Source organism: Cetorhinus maximus, chromosome 22, assembly GCF_964194155.1.
Source record: "Cetorhinus maximus chromosome 22, sCetMax3.hap1.1, whole genome shotgun sequence".
Taxonomy (NCBI): Eukaryota; Metazoa; Chordata; class Chondrichthyes; order Lamniformes; family Cetorhinidae; genus Cetorhinus; species Cetorhinus maximus.
In genome coordinates, this window is record NC_135900.1 from 68,970,614 (window position 1) to 68,988,004 (window position 17,391).

The window sequence follows — 17,391 nt, forward strand, 5'->3', positions numbered from 1 at the left end:
GGGCTGTCCTGCAGTCATAATAGGCCCAAGAGCTGGTCATTTATGGCACAGGAGGTGGCCATTTGGCCCATTAATTTCATGCCAGAATTTGGAATTGAAACCAGGATCTTTTGAATTTCAGTCTAATGCTCTCTCACTGAGCTAGCTTGGTCTCAACATGAAACAAAACGATTTAGAGCTTGATGTGAATTGAGCAACATGATTACCTGAAAATGACTGGTGCATTGTGGAGAAATTGGCATTGCTGCAAGAGCCACAAAGCCAATTAACAACGTAGGAAGTTCTGGGTGAGAAAGGACCAAGATCCATTGAGTTCACTTTCTACCATCCTAATTGTTGCACAATATGATGATAAAGGAATTGTTGTCTAATCACATCAGTCTCTACTAATTAATCTACAACAGACCCAGGCATCTGTATATTGGCTGCCATGTCTCCTTACATCATTACAGTGACTACACTTCCAAAGAACTTTGTGCACTTTGAGGTCATGAAAGAGGTCAATTCAATGAAAGTTCTTGCGTTCATTTCTATGCAGAAGGACACCATTTTATATTGAAAGAATCGCCTTGATATGCCACTCTGCGGCAAGGATTTTACTTCTATTTTACTATTTTGCCAACCATCAGAACAAGGTTAACAGCAGTCATGTACACGTGTGATGTCAGAGAGGAAACTTCAATAAAAACAATGCAACTGAATTCATACTAATTTGCTGAATTAAAGGATTCGGCTGCTGGCCACTTCGTTAGCACTTTCACTGTGGTGTTTTTGGTGATTAATCATAAGACATTGCATATGCATATATTTAAATAAAAAAGGTTTTGTGTCTATCTGCATACCATTATCAGAGAGCGGACAAAATGGAAAGCAATTCAACAGACTGGTGCCTGATGGTAAGCCTTTATAGCACATCAAACGAGAACATTTTTTACTGGTTATCCTTCATTCAAATCTGCACACAATGGGAGTAGACAGACAAATGAACAGTTACACTGTTCAAGATACATCGTACAATTATCAGCTTAAATGCAAACACTTTGTAAATTAAGGAAAAGGAATAAACACAGTTTTGTAGGAAAATCGAGGACTGTACCAATATACCAAGGTCAAAGCAGGTCATATAGAATGCCCTGTGCAATTTCCAGTCCCTTTCAAATCTGGCGGGATTATCAATAAATGTTCGTAAATTGTTGTCAGCTATGAGACAGGGTCCAGTTTTTGCACAGTGAAATACTGTCCAAAATCTAGAGGTTGAACTGTAGGATAAGTTCCAATGGTTAGACAGTGAGAATGAACAGAAAAATGTAAACGGGAGCAAGAGTAGGCCATATGGTCTCTTGATTCTGCATCAGTCAATTGGATCATGACTGAATTTCTGTATCAACTCTACTTTCCCACCCTATCCCATGTTCCTTAGCTTTGCACTGTTTTCAGCAATTTATTTTTTAAAAGCCTTTTACTTGATGGATTTAAGCACAAGTTTTGTAACATTATCGTGCATCACCCTCCAAGCTGATGGACAGAAACAGTCAAGCTCCTGTAGAATTCCTGGGATGTGCGGTGAATTAGACCCGAACTTTTCACTTCTGTGAACCAGGGACAAATCCCCAGACTGATATGGTGTTAAGCCTCCTCTGTTCGTCATCCGCAGCAGGTATCACCTGAAATAAGACCAAGCAATTCCAGTCTTGTTCTCAGAGAAACCTCGCAAAAAAAACTCAGTTAAAGCCCCAAAGCTTTGTGGCGCTTCTCATTACAATTTTATAAAATGTTTGCATTTAAAATCAACAGGCTCAGTGCACACGTATATAATGCACGCCAACACTTCATTGTCTTCTACACATATAGCAATAATGACATATATTATAGCTTTAATACTTATTCATAAATAAATTATAGACTTTATGTAAAAATAGAGATACTTAGAAACATGTTGGCAGCAGAACTGCAGTTTGGATGGCAGGAGTCATGGTCACAACCTTCAGATTAAATAAAAACTCTAAACCGTGCATGACCCATCAATAGTCATTTGTTCGCCCACCAAATGGGTTAACGTTTCAATCATTGCCACTTTGATCTTATCGCAACGTTAAGATTTCGAGTTGTGCTTTTGTACAGGTGCCCGATTTGACTTCTGACATACCGGCGTGGGTTAGTACGACAGAGCGGGGGCTCTGTGGTGCTAAGTGGGCACAGTGGAGGGTTGTGTGGGGAACAGGCTGGTGGGCTGGGTAAGCCGGTGGGAGACAACAGGGATGTGGAGAAGTCAGCTGGGTGAAGGAGGCCCACCTCAGGCATTAATCAGGGAACGGCTTCTGCAGTGTCACAGTGCCATGGTGAAGCTGTGCCAGCACATTCAATGACAACAGGTACAATTTAAAAGAGCTGTTCACAGATGAAGGATTGTTACCATGGAAATTATGCAACATCATGTCAGGTCCTAATTTTTACATCGTCAGCATTTTAGAGAGATGTGGAAACAAACTCCCGTTAAACATGAGACGTTCCTAATGCTGTCTAAAGGAGCCCATTAGCATTGATCTTTACCCCTTTGTTACAAAAAACCCAATTCTGTCAATTCTCTTCACTCTCCTCTTGAAGCTGTTGACCACTTGCCTCGGCACAGTTCTACTGGGGCCTTCCAAGAATCTTGCCCCATGCACAGATGTTCAAAGTGGATGCAGCGGTTAGCTATTAGTCCAGCAGGGGCATCAAGGACAAAGCCAATCTTACCCAGGCGCTGGCAGGATTCAGCAGAGAGCAATCAGGAATGTAAAAGCTAGCCATTTCCATCTTGGCCACAGGACTGCTGAAGCTCCAGACACTGACCTTGTCACGGCCTCAAAAAGAAATATTTTTTTCCCCTTTAATTTTAAGTACCTAGAGGGCAATTTAACCCATTCATGAGAATGTTGCCAATTCTTTCTTTAGAATAGTCATTAATATTTCTTTGTACATGTTTTATTACAGAGAACTCAAAATGGCACGTCAATGTGTGGGGAATCAGCAAGAGTACTGAGACCAATAACAGTGCCACCTCCACAAGAGGGTGGATGACCATTGCCCCATTCTTCACAAAATGGAAATACCAGAAAGGCTCTTCAGCTTCTCACTGCTCATTCATCTAGAAAGACACTATCGTTCCCCCATCACATCATCCAATCATTTTCTCAATGATCCCAGAGCTTTCTCCTTCAGTGGCCTATCTGGAAGTACAACACTCTCTTGTTCCCACCATCGATCTTAAATTGGTCTCATCCTGTGTCAGACATGTGAACTCAAGTTGGTTCTACAACTTGCAATGACAACCGTCCGAGCCATCCAAAGACCCTTGAGCTCAGGTAACCTCACAACAGCCTTTGGGTAAGATCTTCAGGGGACCTGCACAGGAAGCAGGAACCTTTCGAGTCTGATGATTCTCGCTCACTTCACTCTTAAAACGGAACATGCCCCCTTTCTGCTTACATGGGCTTGTTATCTGCCTCACTATTCGATGAAGAATCTCAGTACTAACATCTTGACTGTGTGGACTTGCTCAGAAAAAAAAAACAATTAAGATTTTCAGACCTAAGATTTTAAACATCGACACACTGTACATCGTGATTTATGCCGAATGGCTTGGAAAGAATGTTGTACTCCTGACAAACTTCAATGCTGCATGCTGCTCATTTTTTATATGCACAAAGGTCCAGTAAGGTTAGCCTGGACAGAGTAGAAAATCACACATTCTCGTCGATCAGCTTGCTTTGATATAGACTGCAGCGAAGGGACATACTGTGGAATTCTCTACAGTAACTAGTTTCTGACTATTTGATTTTGCTTGATAAATAATTTATTTTTTGGTAAGCATGGGGATGAATAACTTAAGTTTTGACAGAACTTGCCTTGTGCAAAACATGAAAACCACAGTGAGAAGGGGTAAAGAGGATGGTAGGGGTTGCAGTCCTCGGGCTCAATGGCGGCTGCTTCAAGTTATCTTGGGCAGCACCAAATAAAGGAATGGAGATCAATAAATGAAGCCAAGAGGCTGGAGAAGTTGCAATTCCCAATTGCAATGCAAATGTTTGATCTTAGATGAGTCGCACCAACTTTCAACTGTAAAACTACACTCACGATCAACTTTTCTTGGTTTACTTCACAGTAGAAAGGTTCCTTTGTCACTTCAGACACTGAGGACTCTACGAGAACCAAAGTACTTTCCCCTCTTCCTATGACACATGAAAGTCCAGAGCAAGCCATTCCTCTGTCACCTTGTGCTTGGTTCAAGAGGGCTCTGCTCATCCCTCCTTTCTCCTTGCAACCTCTTCTCCAGACGGTCCAATTTACCAAGGTTTTCTCGCAGAATCTTGCTTTTTGGTACGAGCTCTAGGGCTTTCTCGTAGTACTCACGTGCCGCTTTATAATCACCCTGCAAGATTAGGACAACGGGATAGGCATTAAATGAAGCTACAGATTAGAAACCAAGCACGCACACACACACGCACACAAATACATACACGCACACACGCACACAAACACACACACACACACAAACACACACACAAACACACACACATGCACGCAAATACACGCACGCACGCACACAAACACACACACACACGCACACATGCACACGCACAAACGAATAGAAATTGTACTTGGGCAGATAATCAGCAAGTAGACCCAATGTAAGTAAATGAAATTTGTAGTGGGTAATACAGAGCTTGACTTTCAATCTCGAACTTTGGCCAATATCACTAGTTGTTATATCCCAAACATAAAAGCCTGCGTTCTTACTTGTTTGGCTTACCGCACACAGCAGCAGTCAGTTCAATATCATAAACTAAAATTCAACATCATTGACTAAAATTTAACATCATTAACTAAAATTCTCCCCTAATAAAATCTCACCCGGAGAGGCTGCGGGTGCTGAAACTATCAGATATGGTGCTGGAGGGGGTGCTCTCCTGAGGTTAAGACTGAAGCGGATCATTGGCCAAAGTAGAAGGAGTTCCACTCAACATCTTGTCAAGCTTTACCCCATTTCCTCTCACTCATATGAGGATCCATATTTACACACACAGACACACACACACACACACACACACACACGTGAGCACACACACACACAAATCCATGCAAAGAAACATTCGAATTTATGAATTAGGAGTTGGAGTAGGCCACTCGGCCCCTCGAACCTGCTCCCCCATTCAATAATATCATGGCTTATCTGATTGTAATCTCAGTTCCACATTCCCATCGACCCCCGATAACTTTTCACCCCCTTGCTTATCAAGAATCTATCTAGTTCAGCCTTAAAAATATTCAAAGACTCTTCTTCCACTGCCTTTTGAGGAAGAGCGTTCCAAAGACTCACTACTCTCAGAGAAAAAAATTTCTCCTCATCTCTGTCTTAAATGGGCGACCCCTTATTTTTAAACAGTGACCCCTAGTTCTACATTCTTCCCCAAGAGGAAACATCTTCTCCCCATCCATCCTGTCAAGACCCCTCAGGATCTTATATGTTTCAATCAAGTTGCCTCTTACTTTTATAAACTCCAGCGGATACAAGCCTGGCTTGTCCAACCTTTCCTCATAAGACAACCTGCCCATTCCAGGTATGAGTCCAGTAAACCTTCTCTGAACTGCTTCCAATGCTTTTACATCCTTCCCTAAATAAGGAGACCAATACTGTACACTGTATTTGAGATGTGGTCTCCCCAATGGCCTGCATAAAATCTGCATTTGACATCTATTCTCTAAGCCTTTAAAAACAAAAAAAAACCATAAGTGATAGGAGCAGGAGTAGGTCATATGGCCTGTGGGGCCTGCTCCACCATTCATTACGATCATGGCTGATCTTCAGGCTCAACTCCACTTTCCCACCCGCTCCCCATATCCATTGCTTCCCTGAGATACCAAAAATCTGTCTATCTCAGCCTTAAGTATATCCAATGAGGGAGCATCCTCGACCCTCTGGGGTAAAGAATTCCAAAGAGTCCCAACCCTTTGAGTGAAAAAAATTCTCCCCATTTCAGTCCTAAATGATCGTCCCCTTATCCTGAGACTCTGTCCTCCATGTTCCAGATTTCACAGACAGGGAAACAATCTCTCAGTGTCTACCCTGTCAAGCCCTTTCAGAATCTTGTATATTTTAAAGAGATCACCTCAACTCCAGACAGCACAGGCCCAAATTACTCAGCCTCTCATCATGGGGCAACCTTTTCATCCCAGGGATCAATCTAGTGAACCTTCGCTGTACCGCCTCCAATGCAAGTATATCCTTCCTTAAATATGGAAAACAAAATTGCACATAGTATTCCAGGTGTGGCCTCACCAAAGCCCTGTACAATTGTAGCAAAACATCTTTATTCTTCTACTCCAATCCCCTTGCAGTAAAGGCCAACATGCCATTTGCCTTCCTAATTGCTTGCTGCACCTGCGTGCTAACTTTCTGTGTACCTTGTACAAGCACAGCCAGGTCCTTCACCTTTTAAAAAATAATCTGCTTTTCTATACTTACAACCACATGAATAACCTCACACTTGCCCACATTATACTCCACCTTGTTGCCCGAGATAAGAGGATAAGACGGAGCACTTGCGGTTTGTAAAGCATATACATTTGATGCAGCTGAAGGAATGGACCTTTTTTCTGCTGACCTTTATGTGCCGGATCCCTCCCATGTTCATCCAAGCCTGCGACAGATCTGGGCTCAACTCTACTGCCTGCTTATAGCTCTGGGTGTTCAAAACAAGAACAACACACATTTCAGAAACAGAGCAAAATGTTCAACACAAAGACACATTCTGAAATCCATTCCTGCTCACAGGTAATGAGAGTTCGGTGAAAACTTGCTTCGCCATTTCTGCGTATTGCTCTACAAGGTGCTCACTTAAAGTTGTGGTTGCATTTCTGAAAATTGCAGCTTTCAGTGAAACAACTTTAAGTGAACCCTGAGTTCCCACAGGAATCAATATTAAAGCCGAAGTTAGGTTCCTTCGGACATTCCTCACACAGAAAAACCAATGTACAAATTGAAATACCATACCATACACGTGCAACGCTGTGCATTCCTAGCTGAAAGAACGTGCAAAATAAAATGCATCAATAAATATAAAAGAAATATAAAATACAATAATTAAACGGTTTTAAAAAAAATGACAGTGTCCACCTCAGTACAGGACTTTTCGATTGACCAGGTTCCATCAACTGGCAGAGGTTTGTCAGTACAGGTAGAAGCTCAGGTCCCAGAACTATCTGCACCGAACAACTGCTGCCACTAGATGGAACCCAGGACTTCAGTGCGAGTTCAGCAGCGGAGCCGGGAGCGAAGACAGCAGCGAAGACAGCAGGGGAGGCAGAAGTCAGGGGACACTGAAGAACAGACCCCAAGGGCTAAGGTAAGAACAGAGACCGAGAGGCAACGGCAGGAGTCGTCAAGGACAGGAGTCGGCAAGGGCCAATTTTTCATGTTTATAAATTTACCTGCATAATGGTTTACTGAGCTAAAAGCAGGGCCAGAGAAAGAAATCATGGGCCCTGATGTTTCTCCTGTTTCTAGGCCCAATTATTCCCTCCTCCCCACTTTAATCCCCTCCCCGATCATGCATGATACTTTTTTCCCTTTCAAGATTCACCAACCAATTCACCAAACAATCACAGAAAGGTCTAGTAAAGTGATAACACCCATTATTGACATCTGGTTACAAATATCATCTGATATATATGAGGCATGGGTCATTAATATTAAGAGCAGCAACGATATAACGGAGCGTTGGTTTATGTGCACCCTACAGGTGATACCACCACAGCTATTAAACAAACCAGAAAGTACAAATTGTAGTTTAACAGCATCATGCAATATGTTAATTTGACAGGAAAATATCCCATTAGTTAGTTATAACACTGCAGATGATGACACTGATTTTGGTGACTGCCTCAGCCCTCATTAACATGTTCTGTATGTTATACCAAATGGACACAGTGACAGGAAATTCGTATTTGGGGATAGACTCAATACTTGCAGCCCAGATAAAATGCACAAGATCTTTTCCATCCTGTAGAATGGTGCCTGATATTATTCAATATAATTATTTCATACAAGGGGTGCAATTGGATTCTATTTCATCAGTAATCTCACAGGGTAGAAAGATCAAATGACTCCTGAGCAACAAAGTGGAATGATTGAACAGCGTAGGTCTTCACTGTCAGTAAGAAGTGTCGGAGCCCTCAGGTGTCTCTGTGTGATGCAACTTTCAAGAGGCCAGAGGACAAAGACTGAATGGTTCACAGTTGTATCTCTGTTTTCTTGATCAGCAAGTCCGAAGACTCTGATGATTGCTGCTTCTCACTGCAATATATTTTCAATATCTACTATGCAAAACAACTTTATCACAATATTTCAATACCTCAAAAAACTCATAAAAAACACCAAGATAGAGTGGGATAACAGGCAAGTAGACAAAAGGACAATGGAAAGAGATCTTGAGAATTATGTTAAGTGTAAAACAGGTTACTGATTCACTATAAGCCCATTGCACACTCCTGTCCTGGGGATCTCATCCCACAAAACCTGCTCACAGTAAACGTCCATTAGCAACAAAATAAACAGAACTCCAGCCATGATTCCACTCTCTGCTTGCAAGATAATTATGGATGACAAACGCCATCTAGCCAAGTTCATCTCATCCATCCAGAATGGCATATGGACATACGTATTTGGAGCAGAAATAGGCCATTCAGCCTCTCAACCCTACTCTGCCATTTCATAACTGCCTACATTAAACCAATGACTATAACTCAAAAGTATCTCATTAGCTGTAAAGCAATTTGGGACATAATGAAAGATGCTGTATAAATGTAGGTTTTCTCTTTTTTTCCTTACATCTCCATGCAGTATGCAGAGTGACTGTAGCAATGGTGAAATTGGAACAATCAACTGATGTTAGAAAAGTGGTTACAAAGAAATCACTACATTTACAAAACAATTCAACTCTATAGCTAACCTTACCCCCAAACCTATTCCAATCTGCCCCCTCTAACTGCCCCCAGCCCCTTTCAGCCACCTTCCAACCAGCCCTCTAACCTCCCCCCATTCCCCCTCCATCGTCTCCCCAAACCTCCCATCTAACACACACACACACATACACAGCACCAATTGTTTCTATAATTGCAGGGATTTCACTTGCCATTTTTAAATGGAGAACACTTTAACAGTTGCTGAGCTGCTGCTGACCTTTGGACCTTTGGGCAGTTTTGTGGTTTTCTGGCAGGCTTTGAAAAAAAAAGGTTCAGCATCCAGAAACTGCCCGAAAGCCGGGAACAGCCACAGGGGAACTGGTGAAAGTGACCTGACACTGATCGACCGGTTGTACAAACAATCGGAACCTTCAAACTGACACTTCCAAAATTTCTAAGCCAGTCTTTAAGGTCCGAAGCTCTGGCTGGATGACTTGAGAACCCAGTTTAAAACCCCGAGCTCGGGCCCCCCTATCCCACCAGCCAGTGGGCCCCAGTGTTTGGCATCACCTGCACCTCCAGACCCCTCCCTCGGGCCCTGGTGAAAAGGCTTACATTTGGCTGATAGTTAAAGACGCTGATCTTTTAATTTTTTTATTAATCCTCCCTCCCTCCCTCCCAGCTCATGCTAGGGATCTCCCTCTGGTATCTCACCCACCTGCCCTTACATGATGTAGAAAGGGCTATCTGACTGGTTGGAGCATCACAATTGGACATGACCCTCTCCTCACCTAATGCATCCACACACTCACATTCCAACAGGGATAACTGGATAGTGACTGGAGGCATGAAAAGTACTCCCTCTAGCCAGGGGTTCAGTCAGGGCAATTATCCCCAGGTTTGATGGCCAATTCAGGGAATGTTTTTCTTGTGTCACTGGGAAATTATCCTTTACTAAGTTGTCAGCCTTGGCTGAGGGGTTGGACTCTTGCCTCCAAGATCATTCGTGCCACACAAGTGCCAGGTAATGACCGTATCCAACAAGAGAGAATCTGACCATCTGCCCTTGACATTCATTGGCATAACCATCACTGAATCCCCCACATCAACATCCTTGGAGTTACCATTGACTAGAAACTGAACTGAATCAGTCTATAAATACTGTGGCTACAAGAGCAGGTCATAGGCTGAGAATTCTGAGGCGAGTAACTCACCCCCTGATTCCCCAAAGCCTGTCCACCATCTGCAAGGCACAAGTCAGGAGTGTGATGGAATACTCCCACTTGCCTGGATGAGTGCAGCTCCCACAACACTCAAGAAGCTCAACACCATCCAGGGCAAAGCAGCCCACTTGATTGGCACCACATCCACAAACATTCACTCCCTCCACCGCTGACACACAGTGGCAGCAGTGTGTACCATCTACAAGATGCACTGCAGCAACTCACCAAACCTCCTTAGACAACACCTTCCAAATCCATGACCGCTACCACTTAGAAGGACAAGGGGAGCAGACAGATGGGAACACCACCACCTGGAAATTCCCCTCCAAGTCACTCACCATCCTGACTTGGAAATATATCACCGTTCCTTCACTGTCGCTGGGTCAAAATCCTGGGGCAGGATTTTTAGGTCAGCAGGCGGGCATGATCGGCGGGCCTGGGATCGGCCGGGGAACAGTCCGCCGACTGCAATCGGCCCCTGACTGCGATTTCACGCTGGCTGGCCATTTAACGGTCATCCAGCATGAAGCATGCGCTGAAAGGCTCAGCGCTGCCTGGGTGGGGCCGGGAGGAGAGTGGGCACTGACATAAGCGCGGGCGCGGGCGAGCGCTGAATGAAAGCTCCCTGAAGGCAGAGAGCTGCCTCAGGGAGCTGAAGACTTGAAAAGAATTAAATAAAGTTTTTCATATCAGGGAAAAAAATGTGCAAGCGTCACAATCAGCCACCTGAACATATACATAATAAAAATGCTGTGCATAGATTTCTTTTCTCATTTAATAACGGAAACCTCATCCCGCCCTTTGATGAGGTTTCATGAAAAATGTAAAGTCCGTCTGGCCAACTCGCTCGTCCGCCAACTGTAAGGTTGGACGGACCACAAGAAATTGGAGTCAATTGCAAGTTTAGTTACACTAACTGCCTTCTTAATTGTTGGTGGGCGCGCTTCTGAGTTTTGCGCGCGTCTGCTGACCGAAATGTCACTCGAGCACGGGGTGACATCAGGACGCTCGCCCGCCGTCATCTCGTGTGATTTCACATCCAATCGGGTCGGACACGCGCCCGTACGCTGGCCTAAAAATTCTGCCCCTGGAACTCCCTCCCTAACAGCACTGTGGGTGTACCTACACCACATGAAGGACAGCGGCTCAAGGTGGTGGCTCATCACCACCTTCTCAAGGGCAATTAGGGATGGGCAACAAATGCTGGCCCAGCCAGTGACATCCACCTCCTGTGCAAGAATTTATAAAATGGCACTGCCAAAACAGCAATGTGATAGTGACTGGATGATCTGCTTTAGTGATGCTGGTTGCAGGGTAAATATTTGCCAGGATACCGTTTCCAAAAACAAAATACTGCGGATCCTGGAAATCTGAAATAGAAACAAAAAGTGCTGGAAATACTCAGCAGGTTTGGCAGCATCTGTGGGGAGAGAAACAGAGTTAACATTTCAAATTGTGACCTTCCATCAGAAAGGTGACTCCTTTCCTCTTCTTCAAAATACTGCCCTGGTACTTTCACATTCACTCACGAGGTCAGGCAGGGCCCTCCGCTGAATGTCCCATCCAAAAACCAGCTCCTCCGCCCAGCACTCCTTCAGTACTGCACTGAAGTGTTAGGCTAGATTCGTGTGTTCAAGTCCTGGTGTAGGATTTGAACCTATAACTTTCTGAGACAAAGGCAGAAGTACTACCAACTACCCATAGCAAACCTGCATCTGTGTCGGATCTGCAGAACATTCCACAGTGACACCTACTTGGAAGTGTGCAACTTTAAACAATAAGTGAGGATAGGAGTGAGCACAGCTGTAGTGCCTTTCACAGCCAAATAGCTGTCCAACATCTTTTGGATAGCAGCTTACATTTTTTGAATCAACAATTTCGAGACAAGAGGGGAGGAAAATAATGAGATAAGAACTTTAAGAAAAAAATAAATTAAAGAAAGGAATAAATAGTTTTAACACATTTCATGTATTATATATCTAGATCCAAATGATGCGATGCAACTTCAGAATGTGAAGAGCGTTTCATAGTTAGATAAACAGCGCACCTCAAATGCCACATCCAGCTGATTCAGCTCCCTCAAGAGATTCCCTTCTGAAAAATAAAGTTCCGCGAGGATTTTGGGGTCTTTGGGCTTCATTTTGACGGCCCTTTTGACAGCATCAAGTGCCTGGGTGTGAGAGAGGAACAGATTGTGAGCACTCATCCCTTTGTCGTCTCATATTTGAGAAAATACAGACTCAACTGCACAAAAAAAATCCAAATTCTAAGCACATATAGGTACACATGCATAAACAGACACACGTATAAACATACATTTCTATAAGCAGACACACAAGTGCATAAACACACACACGTGCAAAAGCAGACACACATGCATAGAAAGACATACACATAAGCACACACACGCATGAACGTGCACACATGGAAACACATGTACACATGCGAACAGACACAAAGACACACAAGCAGAAACAGACACACAGTAACACATGGATAAGCAGAGACACAGGTGCACAGACACATACAAAAACGGATACACATGCATAAACAGACGCATGCAGACAGACACACGCACAAACAGATAGACATGGAGACACACATGCATAAACAGCCATGCACATGCATAAACATAAACAGCCAAACGTGCATAAATGGACACATACATAAAGAGAGACATATATGCATAGACACACACAGACACATACATAAACATACACAGGCATCAACAGACACACATGGATAAACAGAGACACACACTAAACACAATGCCACACACCTGCATAAATACATATGCATTAACACAGAGAAACATGAGTAAATACACACACACACACACACACACACACCAAGGATAATTAAACTGCTGAATATTGAATGTTACATGTATTTCCAACTGGATAATAAAGGGTGTTTCTTGGCACACTCTGCACTGTTCATGATTTTAATTATTTTCTCATCCTCCCGCCAGTGTTCTCCCCTCATCTCTGGTGGGACTGAGAGCTCCATTGAATTATCAATGGAAGGAGAGATCCCACAGCCTAGCCCCATATTGGCCTCAGCTGTGTCCAGACATGCCCACTTTCAGGAGGGGAGGATCACTGGATAGTGATCAAGAGGAGGAACCCTGAACCTTGGAACAGAGGCCAAAAACAAGTGCAGCGTCATAGCCACCGTACTAACTGACAAGAAAGACAACTGATGTCTCCTCCTTGTGGAGGAGACCAAAACCAGGGGCCATAAATATAAACCAATAGGAAATTCAGGAGAAATTTCTTTACCCAGAGAGTGGTTCAAATGTGGAATTTGCTACCACAGGGAGCCAATGAGGTGACTAGATAGATACATTTCAGGGGAAGCAAAAGAAGTACATGAAAAGATAAAGCAACAGAAGGATACATCGACAAGGTGAGTAGAATGGGAAGAGGCTCAGGTGGAGAATAAACCAGCATTGACTTATTGAGCCTTGTGCTGTAAACTCAATGCAAATTTTATGTAAAATGCAGGACCTCATTGCGTTTCCATAAAACCCATTGCAATACTTGTTACTTCATTCATAAGCTGGCAAGCAAGTGTTTACTACACTATCCTTAGGGATGTTTTAATAAGGATTGATCCTTACCTCTTTGAGGTTGCCCTTTTTACTGTAGATAACAGACAACAGGCGTTGACACTCCAGGCAGTCACTCCTTTCACTCGCCACTTGATTGATGAGTCTCTCAGCTTCTTTGGCTCTGCCAGCAACAGACAGAACCTGGGCCTAGCAAACAAGTTGAGTAGACGGCAGTTAATGTGTAACATTCCTGTCTTGGAGAGTAGTGAAAGAGCATTAACAACAGGCCAGAGCCCAGTTGGCAACTATTCAGGCAAAAAGGAATAACTGCCAAATCTCCTACAGTGTTTGTGCAGCCCTGAGCATGAATTACTACCACAAAGGTCTCTTTTCAAGGCTTTCCAATCTGACCAACACTGACTCTTGGCAATATGGGAAGAACTTCTGCTCAGGACTAAACATTGTACAATAAACACGTGGCACACCTCAAAATAAAAGCGAGCCTTGCATTTAAGTAGCACCTGAATATAGTGAACCATCCCAAGGCACTTCACTGAAGCATTATCAGACAGAATTGGACACCGAGCCACATAAAGATATGAGGGTGTGGACTTGGTCAAAGGGGGTAGGGCTTTAAGCAGCAACATAAAGGAGGAAATGTTTAAGCAGGGAATTCCGGAACTGAGGCCAGGGTATTCTCTGCCTGCCGGCATCGGGTGTGTTTGGTGTCGTGAGCGGACAATACGGCACGATTGGTTTGGCGATGACGTGAAACCGGTTTGTGATTGTCCGCTCAGCCCGCTAATGGTGAGCTGCGTTTCCCGCCATCGGACACCGGGAACTTTATAGTAATACATCAGCGTATGGTTATAAAGCCAGTCCACCGGACTCATCTCTCCCCGCTGGATCGTCCACCCACATCGGCGGGAAAACATGCCGACACATTTCACAACAGCACATAAGCGACATGCACCTGGCGGGTTGCACTTTGCTTGCACTTCAAGGTTTGTTTGCCTACCTTGCTTTGGTCAACACTCACAGTCATCAGCACCAGGCTTCACAGACAGCGCCACATCACTTTTAGGGGGGCTCACGGGTAGGTCTCTACCTACCAGATCAGCCATATGTGGGTGGCTTTTCAATGGCTGCAGGGCTAGGGCTTGCTTGGGGAAGGGGGAGAAGTGGCCTCAGGCAAGGGAAGAGGCTGCAGGGTGAGAGCTGTACTGGGGAAGGAGGGTATCCCAGGGTGTGTGTGGGGGCACATGCTGAACTGTGCAAGTGGCCTCAAGATGGTGAGAGCTGAGGAGGCAGCCTCCAGAGGAGATGAGGCCAGATGGACATGTGAGGGTGTGTGTGAGAGAATGGGTGGTGATGTCCCTTGAGCTGGCAGTGAGTGAGATGCCAGTGAATGTGTGATGGGCTTGTGAGTGTGTTTAGAGTGATGAGATGGTTGCCTTACCCTGGCTGCACGGATGAGATCATTTATCCTCTATCTGCATTGGATGGCCAACCTCTTCTGCGCAACATTGGCACTGATCACCACAGCCATTACCTACCAAGCCAGAGAGGTAATGTAGCTGCCCTCCTGCTACCTCCTGTGGGGGTAGAGGACATCACAGCAGGCCTTCAAGGAGCTCGAGGGTCGCAGTCCTGGGCTGGAAGCACTGAGCGTGGCTGTACTTTAAATGTGGTGCCAGCGTGATGAAGCGGCAAGGTGACAGCGTGGCGGGCGAATGGGAGCCTGCCCACCATGCAAACAGCGTGTTTCCCGGGAATGCATAAGTAATGTGGCAGCTTTGGGAAGATACAGCCGCCATCGCGGCCGGTGGGTAAAACATCGTTTTACCTGCCCGCTACAGCACTTAGTGTAAATTTGGGATAATCCCGCCCTGAAGATCCGTTTTGTCTCTTGGATTTCCAAATTTGGGAAAAGAAAATTGTTTCCAAGTTTTTAAAATTGGCTTTCATCCCTCCTTACAACTATAGAGTTTTGATTTGTTGCAACAGAAAGAATCTTGATTTGCATTTCATGACTTGCTACCTTCACTTTCTGGTTTTATTGGCACACAGGAACACAGGGCTTGCTTGACAAAGCCTAAGGCCAGGGTTTTGAGATCGGAGTGCGGACGTGATTGGTTGGCCTGGGAGCAGCCAGGAAACTGACCACCTCCCGCGATCAGCCCCCGAATACAAATTCAGGCCGGCTGCCCAATTAACGGCAAGCCAGTGTGAAAAGCGCACTGAAATGCTCAGTGGGGGCGGGAGGAGGGCAAGCACTGAAGTCAGCGCAGGCGCTGGGGAGCGTTCATAGGAAGCCTCCTGAAGGCAGAGAGCCGCCTTAGGGAGTTTAAGAATTCAAAAGCCATAAATAAAGGTTTTCAAATGCTGAGAAAAATGTCCAGGCATCAGGATCGGTCACCTGAACATAGGGCTGATGTAAATTCTGTCCAAACATTTTTATCTTTTTTTTAAAATTAATATCGGAAACCTCATCCCGCCCTTGGATGAGATTTCCTCAATAAGGCAAAGGCCGATTGGCAAAAAATTTAAGTCAATTGAGACTTTAATGGCCTTAACAGGCCTGTTAATTGTCAGAGGGAGTGCTGCAGATTCATTTGCGCGCCTGCAGGCCGAACGATCACGTGACTGCATGTTGACTGCAGGGCGCTCACTGACATCAACATGAGTCACGTCATGCTTGAGCGGGTCGGAAGTGCACCCACCCGCCAAGGTGAAACTTTTGCCCATGATCCACATTATCTTATCCCTTTAGACTTGTAAAAGTAGCAAAGTGTCACCTCTCAAACTTCTGTTTTTCAGTGAGAATATGTTCTATTTATATAATCGTCCCTCACAGGCTAACCTTTCCATCCCATTAAAACATTCTGTTTATTCTTTTCTGTACTCTTTCAACAACTACAATATCCTTTTTTGTACTGTAGTGACCAGGACAGTTCCAAGTGCAGTCATACCAATGATTTATAAAATTACAGGATTACCCAATAATTTCAGCTCATCATTGACCTTTTTAAAAATAAAATCCCATCATCTGGTTTTCTGGTTTGTTGTCAATTCATTGCCAGTCAGAACCCCATGTTCATACACATTATTTTCTTTCCATTTGAGTGATAGTTCCTTCTGTGAGGTTTTATCCCCATGTGAAGCATTTTGCATTTCTCTCCATTGAATTCCATCTGTTATCTCTCTGCACAACTCCCAAGTCCATCCAAACCCAATTGAGCTTTGGTAGTCAAGTTTGCTGGTCATGTTTGATTGGTTGAATTCTGTCATGACGGCAGATCACAGCCCTGAATTACTTATGGGCACATTGAATTTTTAAGTAAGACATGTGTTTTTAAAAAGACCTATAAGCAAAAGCTAGCTGAGAATATAAAGTAACCACTTTCTGGGGAATTTCTATGTGGATTATACTTGACCAACTAGTCCAGAGAGAAAGGAATGTTGCACCTGAAAAGGTGTCAAGGCCTACTTCAGACAGAGACACTTGAAGGGAAGAGATGTAATGCAAAAGACTGAACTCTAATCTCCTGTGGTTGTGGAGACAATGGAAACTGATTATTACATCTCAGCAGAACCATCTCCTGATGAGTTATACCTCAGAATGCAGAAATGGTCGGAGTTGAAGGAAAGCAGATTCTGGGTAAAAGGCAT

At 44.2% G+C, this 17,391-nt stretch overlaps 1 protein-coding gene across 2 annotated transcripts in view; it reads right to left on the bottom strand.

Moving 5' to 3' along the window:
* Nucleotides 1-887: 887 nt before the first annotated feature.
* Nucleotides 888-17,391, bottom strand: part of tmtc1 (transmembrane O-mannosyltransferase targeting cadherins 1) — a 182,695-nt gene continuing 166,191 nt past the window's right edge. For both annotated transcript variants that reach the window (XM_078568505.1, XM_078568506.1), the window contains 4 exons: nt 13,789-13,926; nt 12,214-12,336; nt 6,645-6,722; nt 888-4,411 (listed from right to left, as the gene is read on the bottom strand). In XM_078568505.1, coding sequence (XP_078424631.1) covers nt 4,250-4,411; nt 6,645-6,722; nt 12,214-12,336; nt 13,789-13,926 — 501 coding nt within the window. In that variant the 3' untranslated portion in view covers nt 888-4,249. The remainder of the gene's footprint in view (nt 4,412-6,644; nt 6,723-12,213; nt 12,337-13,788; nt 13,927-17,391) is intronic.